Raw genomic sequence first — 11739 nt, forward strand, 5'->3', positions numbered from 1 at the left:
GCTGTTAAACGACCTTTTGTATTTTCTCTTGTGAAGGTTTCAAAGGTATTATTTTGTCTTTTTTTTTTTAAGAACATATAATATAAGTTCTGTGAGTGGAATGTGATGGGAAACGTGGCTGACAGGGTAAATGTGTTTCACAGATCAGAATTTCACAAACAGAGCAGAGTAACTGTTTCTTGACCGTTTCACTAATTCCAGCTAAGTTTGACCCACCAAAGATTCAGCAGCTCGAGGTTGTGCCTAAAAGGTACGGCTGCCTCAGGTTAAGATGGAGTTTATCGCAGCATCAAGCCTGGATGCATAACTGCCGCTTCAACCTGGAGGTCCGACTTAAGACTGCTGACAGCAGTCAATGGAATGAACGACCAGTGAGTCCAAATACATCTGGTATTCAATATTAACTGAAAGTTTAGTTGATTTATTTTGGCCGCAGTAGCTCTAAGAACTCATGTTTTTATCTAGTCGTTATACCTGGAGTTATATCTTTATTTTGTGTGTGCTCTCGGTTGTGTGTTAGAGCTCAGTGAGCCAGATTAAACCAACCAGACCCACGGACCTGTGTCGCCTCCTCCATGGGACTCAGTATTCAGCCCAGATTAGAGTCAGATACCAGCCGCGGAGCCCCTGGAGTGAATGGAGCAGCAGTCAGTCCGGAGTCACCTTGGAGAGTGGTGAGGCTCAGATCAATTCAGAGTCACACAATCAGTCACTCTAACGTTTTCCAATCTATTGCCTTCTCTTCCATTCTCTGCTCTTTTCAATATATGTTAATGCCATGTTCTACATCTCCCATTGTTTTGCTCCACATCCCAAGCAGAATTGAGGTATTGAGTTTTTTCCCCAAACTCTGGCATTGAATCTCTAGACCTGTCTTGTACAGAAAAGTTTTACTTCCGTATGAGTGAGAAGAGCAATGCAGGCTTTTGACAGGAGGTGAAGCTGACAGCTCTCTCTGTTTCCAGCTCCCACCGGGCGCCTAGACTCGTTGGTGAAACTATCTGGGGACAGACACATCAACATACACTTGTTTTGGAAGGTGCAGACATCACACACGTTACTTGATACCTTGCACAAACCTCTGTTAAGGCTGTGGTTGAGTGTGTGATGTCTGCCTTAACAATAGTTTCTCCCTTTTTTTTTTTTTCTGTTTTAGCCGTCCAAACAATTCCGCGCCAACAGCCAAAATGTGTCATACATCGTCTCGGTGCAAAAAAAGCCAGGTGAAAGGGGAAAGGTGTGCTCAACAAAAAGGAATTACTGTTCTTTCCAGCTGCCCATGAAAGCAAAGAGAGTGTATCTGAGTGCTGTAAACACAGCAGGGAAATCACCCCCCACTGAGGTTCAGATTTACAAACCGAAAGGTAAAACTGACATTTTTAATTCAATTACAAAAAGCCTCAGGTATGAAGCGGTATCATACATTTTTACTCCAAGACGCTTTTGTGCCGCAGCTCTCGTGGTAATATCGGACATCAAAGTCATTCCTCGTGATGACCAGGCGCTCCTGGTACAGTGGAAAAGTGTGGATACCTCAACCATCACCGGTTATGTGGTTGAATGGAGACCTTTATTAAAAGCAGACCTCTCCCTCAGCCAGTTTGAAAATGTAGACAAAAACGAATCCAGCTTCATTATAACAGGTATGTTTTACAGTATTTATGTTTCACTTTTCAAGTTCCTTGGTTCTTATTTTGCCCACCTTTTTATTTGCTTTTCCTTCTTGGGTGCTCAGAAAATTCAAACAACTATTCTTATGCTAAGATCCTAAGATTTCCTTTTTCCTGTGCACGACCTGCCTGTACACACTGTTTGGAGTTTATGGGCACTGATCCGCTCTAAAATCTTCACCCTCATCAATAGGAAGCTTTGAGCCCTACAAGCCCTATGGAATCTCTGTCTATCCCAGGTTTAAGGATGGGATAGGCCTTCCTCAGACTGTTAATGCCTACACAAGCCAAAAGGGTAAGTCACCAAAGATACCAAGAGAATCAAGCAAGCAGAGGTGTGAGAGTCACGCTGCCTCAACTTTGAGGAAGTAGAAGAAGAGGTGGCCGCATTGACCATAAAATTTATTGTGCACTCTGGCAGAGACAGCTGATATGTGAAGGAATTATGCCCTCTTGTGGATATAAATGAATAATGATGAATCTGTATCTTTTCAAAGCTCCATCCATGGTTCCAAAAATACAGATTAAAAAGACTCAGCAGTCAAATATTGAGCTTACCTGGGATGAAATACCGTTATACCAAAGAAACGGGATTATCCAGGGCTACAAAGTCTACTACTGGAATGAGAAGGGGCCGATCAATGGTAGGAGAAGTATCTATGTATTGCCTTCTAAAAACTTGCTGCTATGAACAGGCCATTGTGTAATGTCTGACTTCTCTTTCAGTTGTGAATGTCAACCCAAAAGAGAGAAGCGTCATCCTGAAAGACCTCAAGACTGCATCACTGTATGAAGCACTCATGATGGTTAGCACATGTGGGGGGAGCCTCAACGGGTCAACAATCCATTTCGAAGTGAAACCATTTGGTTGGTACTATTATTTTCAAGTGGCTTTCAAGAAACGTGACTAAAAACATCAAATTGGTATAAAAGCTCACATCTCATACATTTCAATTAATGTGCTTTTTCTCTCAGATGCAGTTACCATTGTGATGATTGTAATCGCGACTGGTGTTGGACTGTCATTGCTGTTCATTTTCATGGTGATGACTTGTTTCTCCAACCACAAAAGGTGAGTTTTCTTGAATGACAGGTGTGAAGCTGTGATGGCCTTTATTTTCTGTACATTTATCTTCTGTGCTTCCAATTCCAGGCTGAAGAATTGCTTCTGGCCAGTTGTTCCTGATCCAGCTAACAGCAGTATCAAGAGGTGGACATCAGAATCACCAGAGGTCAAGAAAACTAGCCTTTGCAAGATAAATGTTAAATGCAACAAAATAATTTTGTGTTTTATGTGATCAATGGATCATATTCTGCGTCGTATAAAACAATAATAAATTAACTCTGCAGTTACCGTCAGTTCTGAGGATCCTTTTCCGTTTTGACTCGGCGTCACTGCTCTCATCAGCATTATTTCCTGCACCAAGAGGCAGCAGAGTTCATCTGCTCTTCAGCACCAAATGACAGACAAAGAATTACAGTTTCTATATTACATAGGAGTATTTAGCAGCTAAAGTGCCACTTAACCTTTCTTGGGCGTTGGTGAGGATCAAATCAGAGTCAAAGGGAGATTAAATACCATTTTCATGCTGCCAGAAACACGATGGATGTTTACAGCTTTTCTCACTGTCCCCTAAAAGTCGTGTAAAGCAATTATTGTCATGGTCACTCATCATCACATCAGACAAACAGCATCTTAATTAATCCTAATTTATTTTCTCTTGGCAGGAAACACATCCTGCCTGGGACAAAGAAGAGCCCAATCCATTATACTTGTCCCACCTCAGCTTCCTGGACCTTCCGATGAAGCTGCGCAAACAAGAGGATGATCTTTGGTCAAACAGTGCAGAGGACACCAGTGACCTGGGAGAGTCCATTTGCGGTTCACCATTCATCCCTGGATACTCTGGTTCAAACAGTGACTCTGTGCCTTATGCCACTGTGATCTTCTCAGGTCCGTGCAGCAGCCCTCCACCCAAAGACACTCGTGTCTACTTGCGCTCTGAGTCAACACAGCCGCTGCTGGAGAATCAAGAATCCTTTAGTCCTAAGTGCTACCAGAATATGACAACTGATAGGGTGCCAAGGGAGCAGTGTTTTTTTGGGGCGTGCCATGATTGTGCAGTGGAAGAAAAGGCCAAGCCACTCATTCTTTGGGACGACTTCCCTTTTCTGCAAGCATTAGCCATGAACGATATGGAAAATGACTGAAGAAGGTTTCATGTTAGAAAGATATTCATGTTAAATCTGTATTGTTAAATCTGTATTCTGAATCATTTAAAAAAAAACTGTAAATAGAGCTAGATGTAATGCTTACAATCATTTTTATATTCAGTGTTTGAAATGTCAACCCAATGTTGCATCCAAACCCACTTTTGTATATGCATCATCTCTTTGAAAATTTGTGTCTTTTCTGAAAAAACAAAAAAAAATTGTTTTGTGAAGACGGTGGTTGTAGTTTATAGACTCTGAGCACTTTACTAGAAACACATGCTCATTCATAGAATTATGAACGATGAGGTTCCACCAGGACAATGCAAAGGATGAAGCAGCCACAAGTCGAGAGCTTTAGTTAGCATTCACATGAGAATAGGGAAAGATCTTGTCAGTGACTTTAACCACAGGCTGTCTCTTGGCGTTGTGAGAGTGATTTTCAAACTGCTAATCTCCTAGGAGTTTCACCCACAACAGTCTCTAGAGTTCACTCAGAGGGTTGGCACAACCACAAAACTACTAGCGAGCGGCAGTCCTGAATACAGAAAACCTTGTTTATGAGAGGTGACAGGTGAGAGCTGACAGAATGGCTATGGTAACTTGGTTGATAACTCTTTGCAGCTGTGGCCTACAGAGAAGACCATGTCAGGTTTCACTCCTGTCAGCCAAGAACAGAAATCCGAGGCAGCAGTAGGGAAAGGCTCATCAACGACTGAAGCTTAAAACATTTCTCAGTTTCTGTTGAGGCTTATAGTACACTTACACTTATACTTCATATATCTAAAACCAATCAGTTACCATGTGAATGCCACAGTGTATTTGAGCAGCACTACTGATCATGTACATCTCCATGGTCACTTAATACTTAATTTAGTTTAACTTGGGCCTTTGTGAATACTTATGTCTGCCATCCTGTGGTCACCAAAACACATTACATTGATCAGTGTAGAATAAAAATGGCCACCAATTCCCACTAACATGCACACCAAATAAAAACTAGGATCTCAGGAGTTAACTCCCTGGGTGGGACTCCTCAAGTTCATTGTAGCCCATACTAAATTACATTTTAATTTAGCTTTAAAATATTGGGGAAATTATGCAAACGTAAACTGTGTCAAGGATTAAAATTCATTTAATGCGAAAACATTGCAAAGTTAAAACTTGAACTAAACGCTGTAAACATTATTGTTATGCACTACTGAACTACTGTTAGGCTACTGAAATGGCTATCACAGCTCTAACTATGGATACATTTAAATGGCATTTAAATATTTATTAGTTCATTATTAGTTTGTATTAATTGTAATTTTAACACAAACATATATCCCATTCAATTTGAAATCTGAAGCCACACTGAACCTCCAGAATCACCTAAAATGCACTAAATACAATAATTTAGCTAATTACACTTCGTGATAAAAGAAATCAAACAAATCTCAAAAATGAAGTTGTTTCTGGGAAGGAAACGAGACGCGGAGGCTCATCGATGTGTTCCTGGATCGATATCGTGTCCTGAGACAAACATCGCCTGGTCTTCCCTCGGCTAGTTTGGTCTGTCAAACATGGCGAGCCTCATGTAGCGGTCGCCGCCGTCGCCCGTCGTTTCTCCGTCACTTTCAGCGGCTTAGTTCTCCGGTGGACCGTGTTCACCGACATGGCTCTGAGGGCCGTCCTGAAGTCCTCAGCCGGTGCTTTGCTCGAGTCGTGCCTGAAGGCGCGATCGTGCGGCTCGGCTTCGTTATCGGGACCGAGAGCCGGCTGCGGTAAGTCCGAGCAGGGGGGGGGGGGGGCAAATAGCTGCCGAAGGGTTTAACTGCCCCTTCTGCCCACACTTCAGCTGGGACATCATCAGTGGAGGTAGTGAGGGCTGCTGGGAGCTGCAGTCCTCCTCCACCAAACACACAACTCACCTTCACCTACAGGGTGACACCTGGAAGTGAGAAGGCCTCATCAGGAGTGGACTCCCCAGACAGGCATTTATTTTTTTAAATCAGTAACTACACTTTTTTTTTTCTCAACTTTTTTCTTTATTACAAGTGATGTCACTTTCATACATATCTGTGAGTCTGTGTATGTATACATGTAGTGAATCTTTCACACAAACACACACTTATTATTACATAGATAGATACAAGGCCTTTCTTTACGATCTTATTACAAACGTGTTTGTGTTTCTGTGGCCTTAACCTTTGACTTAACCCTTGACTTTGATCACCAATCGTGTCATCCTTGAGTCCAAGTGAATGAAAAGAAAATCTGATTGAAGAGCGGACACCCTGAATACAGCTTTGCCTCAGCTGTGCCTGGTGTTGTAATACGGTCATAAAAATGCCAACGGCTGGGGGTGAAAGCAGAAAGTTAAATTAAAAACAAGATTGCTGTAGGTTGGCTTGACTTAGCAGCAGCTGTAAAGAAGTGTCAGACGGATCTGACAAGCAGCATTTATATTTAGTTTTCTAAGAAACACGCAACAAAGAAATGGCCAAACTATGTGTGTTGGTGGTTAACTGCACACGAACCAGAACGATCCACCTCAAGCCCGTTTCTGCTAAAGTGCTTTAGTTGCTACGAAGGCCTTTTTATCTCGATGCCTCTTTGCCTCCCTATTCTAGTGCAACATCCAGTTTCATTAGAATCATATCAAGGTCATCTATACCAACTATACTTTTTGTTTTCTCTTCAAGTCTAGCTGCTTCTATTGACAGCATCGACTGTGACTGAGGTGGTTTCTTGCAACCACTTATCTCTTCAACTTTGTGGCAAGTTCAACGAAATTATGAGTCATACGATCAAAAATTAAACCAGCCCTCTCCTCATATGCTAGTGATGAGAAACACCAATCTCCAATACCAATCTCAAATTATTTAATTTCATATTTGAAAGGTTAAAGGTCAGCGCCACACCGTAATCCATTCAAAATTGTTGTGATACATTAGTCGGACAGGCATGTATGCTGCAGCTTGATTGGTTGGAGCCATACAACCAACCACATTCAAGTCTTGTTTGATGAAAGGTTTACTACCAATTTTTTATTTTTTTGGCAGTAAATGGAGAACACTACGACACCTGAATGGGTTAAGAGCATCATCCTGTTAGTTGCACATGCGTGCAGATTTATGGTGTGTGTTGTAATACCAGTGTTTCACAGGAAACAACATAATTTAGTTTTTCACAATACTGATATTTAAAGCCATAATCTTATCACCCTCTGATATGGGTTTTAATAAGTGCCTGGTTTTGTTGATGGAACAATCATATTTTGTAGATTGTCTTGAATTAGATCAGTTGATTACATAACATCCTGTTTATTTTTTCTCACTCAGCAGAGATAAAATATTTCCTTCGCTACGAACCTTCCAATGGAGACTATGTTCCTTTCATGCTGAGTAGGATGCTGCAAAATTATTTCTGACCTTGGGCTTGGTAACTGTCAGAAAGACTTTTTTTTACATTCACCAGAATTGAAAGAAGACTTTGTCCAAATAAAGTGAGCCTCATGAGACAGGTCAGTTGTACACACTTGATGGTAGAACTCTGCTGAGCTTCCACAGTCAGATACTCAGCTCTTCTCCTACTTATCCTGATGTTGGATTGAAGATCAAATAAACTCACATTCTTTCACCGTGGTGAGGACTATTCTTCCCGGGGTAATCAAATACATGCACACACACAGTTGAATGAAACTACACATATACCTTAATACATATTCCCATATACTGCCACTCCCTTATTAATCAAAATACATTCTGATTCATTTTATTACTCAAAATATCTATTTTGAAGAAAATAAAAATTCTAGCTTATGGCCTGTCTGGTATTATAATCAGGGAGGGAGAAGGGAGAATAGGTTTGTGGGCTTATGTAAAATACAGATGTTATTCAGAAACAAAACTAGACTAGATGCTAACCTTTCATGCATTATAGTACATTAGTTTGCCAGTCGTGCGGCTTTATTCTGAGCAAGCTGGAGTTTAGCAAAGTCTTTTTTTTTTTTTATGTACCAGACCAAGCTGATGTTAAACATGCTTTTACAAACTTTTCTTACAATATTGTTTATATGTGTAGACCAGAATAAAGACTCATTAATGATGATGCCCAGTAATTTAGCTTCTTTAACCTGCTCAATAGCTGCACCCTGTAGAGGAAGTACCAACCTATGATTTGACGGAATAGAAATTGAATATATTAGATTGGTTGAAGGGAGGTAGAAAATATACATAAGGTACTTTCATCTTGGTATTCATAAATGCTTTTAGATAATAATGTTTGCTTCTATAGTACTGCTCCTATAAATTGCCTATTTATTGTCCTCTATTTGCAGGCTATTATATAGGCTTAGAAAGTGCTAATTGGACTCGATAAAATAGCAGCAGCATCGTTAAAGATCCACATTTTGTCTATTTGTTTTTCTGAAACAACATTGAGCAGTGAAGCAGTCTTTGGCTAGCTTTGAATGTACAGCTGTGTGGTTTTAAGAAAGGCAAAGCCTGTTATAAAATCATCTTCTATCGGTGAATCGTGTGGACTTCAGTTTTTCTGCTCCTAATTATGTGTTTTGTGATGACCTTTGGAAGTCTTTCCATCCAACTTAGTGTGACTGAGATGTATCTTTGCTAAGACTGTCACTGAAGTATTAATTCAGCCTTGTATTAGTAGTTCTTATTTGAAGTTTCCTTCTGCTTGAGTCAAGTGAGTCAGTTATTACCACCACCAGTGATTCTTAGTCATTCATTTAATTTGTTTAGTGCATGTCATGTTTTCCTTTGTCCTGCAGTAACATTTCAGTTTCTCATGAGCTCAAATTAACCATAATTTCTTTTTCTTTTCCATCATTCTGTCCACTCACGACACGTGATCTTTTGTCTCTCTCTCTTCAGTTGCAGGAGTTTTTGCTGCACTACCACCAGTGAGACAATACGCTCGTGGTGCAAAAACCGTCAAGAAGACAGGTATCTCATAAGGCTTCACTGGAGCACAAGCATGTTCTGATGTTCTTGAAATGTTTGTTTTTCAATAACCTGTTTTGTTTCTTCTAGTCCCTCAGAGTCAGCTCAGTGATCTTCCTCCAACAATGCTAAAGATGGATTACTCAGCTGTACCCCTCGCTCAAACGTACATTTGTACCTTGTATATAATCAGTAAAAACATAAAATATATAGATACCATTAACTGTAAAACTATATTACCATATTTCCTCAAATTGTGGCCTCCATTCCAATAGACACAGAGTCTCCATGAAGGTGATTTTAACAAATAAATGAAGAAATGGAAAACAGCCAGTGCCACTATGTGGCTGTAGATACCTTTTACTAGGATATCTGATACCATCATGCATACTGTCAGGCACCATTTCCACAACACGCCCAGTTTGCAGACATGGCGCCCATCAGAAGGTGCAAGTTAATAATGAAGTTCAAAGAGAGAATGCTGCTGTATGCAGCAGAGAATTAATTCAATTAGGTCTGCTCTCTCATATAAGCCTTCCTTTTAATAAAAGCCACTATAAGAGGAAATGCAGTAATATATTTATTAAATTAATCCACTACTTTTCTCGTTGAGTTTTTTTCCCCCCCCCTCTCTTCACAGAACTGACGACGTTGTCAAAAGGCTTCTTTCGCTGGAGTTAGGGTGTCATGTAAGTTGTCCTGTGTCAACAGATTGCCTTTATTTGCCATCTCCTGTCATTTTCATCCTTATGATATTTTATTTGTTTAACTTACATGCCACTTTGAATAACTAGTCCTGAACATGTGTTCATGCCTTCAGACCGACAAGTTAAAGCTGAAAACAGAACAGCTGATTGCCAAAGTCCAGAGGGATGAGAATGACCACAGCTCAGTGGAAGTCAGGGGTGAGTTTGTTTAAGTGTGACGCGTTGTGTTTCCACAGATGTAAAGTAGATGGGATTTTACATTTCACATTGGTTCAATTTTCCTTTTTCGTGTTTTTTTTTCCCCCTCAGTGGCTATTTTGACAGCAAGAATTCGAAACTATCAGGAGCACTTGCAGAAACACCCCAAGGTCAGCGAGTGAAATGAGCATTATTTTAGCACCGTTTGCCTTGTGTGCATGTTAAACAGGGAAATTTATTTTGTCAACTTATTTAGATTCTTAGATGATAAAACATCAACATGGAACTTAGCTTGCTCTGTTTTGAACTGCTCACACGTTTATATGTGAGCCGTTTCACACATTTCCTCCCTGTCTTCCTCTGGCGTCAAACATGCATGAACCACAGGATATCCTGTGTACTCCCCCTCATGAAATAAAACCATGCACAAGTGCAGTCATGGTTGGAAATTTCCGCATTACATCATACATTGGACATATATCTCAAAACTGGCATAGCTTGACAACGGAGGTTGTGCAAAACTGGACTCTTTCTCTGCCAGTTTTGTAAGCATGTCCTTGTACATGAAAATGTTGCTTAACTTTTTGTCCTCTATTTTTAACTAGGTCTCTTTGAAGCACATAATGACTACCCCCCAATCTTTTTTCCCAGGACAAAGCTAATAAAAGGCGAATGCTCATGGCCATTGACCGAAGAAAAAAGCATTTGAAAAACCTCAGGTTGGTTCACTATGAGGCCTTTGAGAGAGTGTGTGAGCAACTGGGCATCACCTACACCTTCCCCCCAGAATACTATAGATGGGCTACCCGTCGCTGGCTGGCCAAGAAGGCATTCTGCATTAAGGTAGCGAACAATGATTCTCATTTATCTATTTAAATCGATATTTCCCTCTTTGATAATTTACACTTGTTTTATGGCGGGCTGTGTGAAATAAGTTACATTTCATTGCACGTTCGTGAAAGAATAGTGCACACAATATTGCAACATTTCTCAAGTCTTGTGTCGTGACCTAACGTGTGGGTGTGTGTCTTCACAGGTTTTCAAAGAAGTGCAGAAGCAGAAAGCAGAGAAGAGACTACAGATGAAACAGAGTGTAGCCTCCAAAGAGACAGAGGCAGCTAAGGCCCAATAAAACTGTATATTATTTCTTCTCATGGTTTGTCTTGACCAGAGTCTTTACATTACATCTTCTGACGTAATGATATCTCATGTTGATAACCAGCTCATTTCTTTTCATGTGTTTTCCTTTATAAAATACGATTTCCTTGTGCGTTTTGGATAGTGTCAGGGTTGTCTGAGAATGTTAGAAATAATTGGAATAAAGTGACCTCCAAAATTATATTTTAATGAGCCGTGGACATTTATTTTTTATTCTGTAATACTGTTATGCTTGAAAAAAAGCATTTACTTGAAATACTTGAGTTAACACAACCAGATGTCAAGAAATATTTAGCTGTCTGATACAAAATGAAACTGTTTAAACTTTCAACCTGAAGATGCAAGTTAAAAGTTTATTAAACACTAAATCATTGACATCATAGACATACAGCTATCTTGCTTTGCTGGCCATTATCAAATATTTTAATTTTGCATCAACTGTTGAAGGCAAACTTACTGTTACATAATTTATCAAAAAACTGATTAAGGCTACTTTATAATAAAGCATCTATTAGATATGTGCCCTGAAAAAAATATGAAGCAATGCCAATGTTAAAAATAAATCTCTGTCAGCTTAGGTTTTATCCACGTCAAGAGTGTCTCTAATCTGATGTTACAATATGAGAAGAAACGTATTAAATTGCTCACACAGGATCTAGAAACAATAACAGGAATATGATGAGTCCACTGAAAAATCCCTGCTATAAATAAAACATGTCTTACACAGAGAGATGATGAAACTGGACATTTTAAAGGCTGTGCTGGTGGGATTTCTTATCAAAGCAGGTTATGGTCCCCTCGTCATAATTTTATATCCAATATAGTCGATGTCAATACACCTCCAAT

The 11739-nt window shown here is 39.9% G+C and overlaps 2 protein-coding genes across 6 annotated transcripts in view; both read left to right on the plus strand.

The window, feature by feature from the left end:
- csf3r (colony stimulating factor 3 receptor) overlaps positions 1-4108 on the plus strand; it is a 29550-nt gene extending 25442 nt beyond the window's left edge. For all 5 annotated transcript variants that reach the window (XM_029504365.1, XM_029504362.1, XM_029504363.1 and 2 more), the window contains 11 exons: positions 202-371; positions 521-674; positions 966-1039; positions 1157-1364; positions 1455-1643; positions 1864-1965; positions 2168-2314; positions 2397-2537; positions 2646-2742; positions 2824-2902; positions 3399-4108. In XM_029504365.1, the coding sequence (XP_029360225.1) occupies positions 202-371; positions 521-674; positions 966-1039; positions 1157-1364; positions 1455-1643; positions 1864-1965; positions 2168-2314; positions 2397-2537; positions 2646-2742; positions 2824-2902; positions 3399-3881 (1844 nt within the window). In that variant the 3' untranslated portion in view covers positions 3882-4108. The remainder of the gene's footprint in view (positions 1-201; positions 372-520; positions 675-965; positions 1040-1156; positions 1365-1454; positions 1644-1863; positions 1966-2167; positions 2315-2396; positions 2538-2645; positions 2743-2823; positions 2903-3398) is intronic.
- Positions 4109-4185: 77 nt separating this feature from the next.
- mrps15 (mitochondrial ribosomal protein S15) lies at positions 4186-11074 on the plus strand. Its single transcript, XM_029503821.1, has 9 exons — positions 4186-4228; positions 5432-5647; positions 8762-8833; positions 8921-8996; positions 9471-9519; positions 9651-9735; positions 9847-9905; positions 10387-10578; positions 10772-11074. Exons 1-9 carry the CDS (start codon positions 4186-4188, stop codon positions 10865-10867), a joined length of 888 nt encoding a protein of 295 aa, XP_029359681.1. The 3' UTR covers positions 10868-11074.
- The last annotated feature ends 665 nt before the right edge of the window (positions 11075-11739 follow it).

This window comes from Echeneis naucrates, chromosome 6, assembly GCF_900963305.1.
Source record: "Echeneis naucrates chromosome 6, fEcheNa1.1, whole genome shotgun sequence".
NCBI classification, from domain to species: domain Eukaryota; kingdom Metazoa; phylum Chordata; class Actinopteri; order Carangiformes; family Echeneidae; genus Echeneis; species Echeneis naucrates.

Excerpts from the sequence above, each read along its gene's own strand:
- mrps15 (XM_029503821.1), top strand. The coding sequence starts at position 4,186 with ATGAGGTTCCACCAGGACAATGCAAAGGATGAAGCAGCCACAA. Across the intron at positions 8,997-9,470 it reads GCTGTACCCCTCGCTCAAAC|AACTGACGACGTTGTCAAAA; the intron begins GTACATTTGTAC and ends CTCTCTTCACAG. Across the intron at positions 10,579-10,771 it reads AGAAGGCATTCTGCATTAAG|GTTTTCAAAGAAGTGCAGAA; the intron begins GTAGCGAACAAT and ends GTGTCTTCACAG.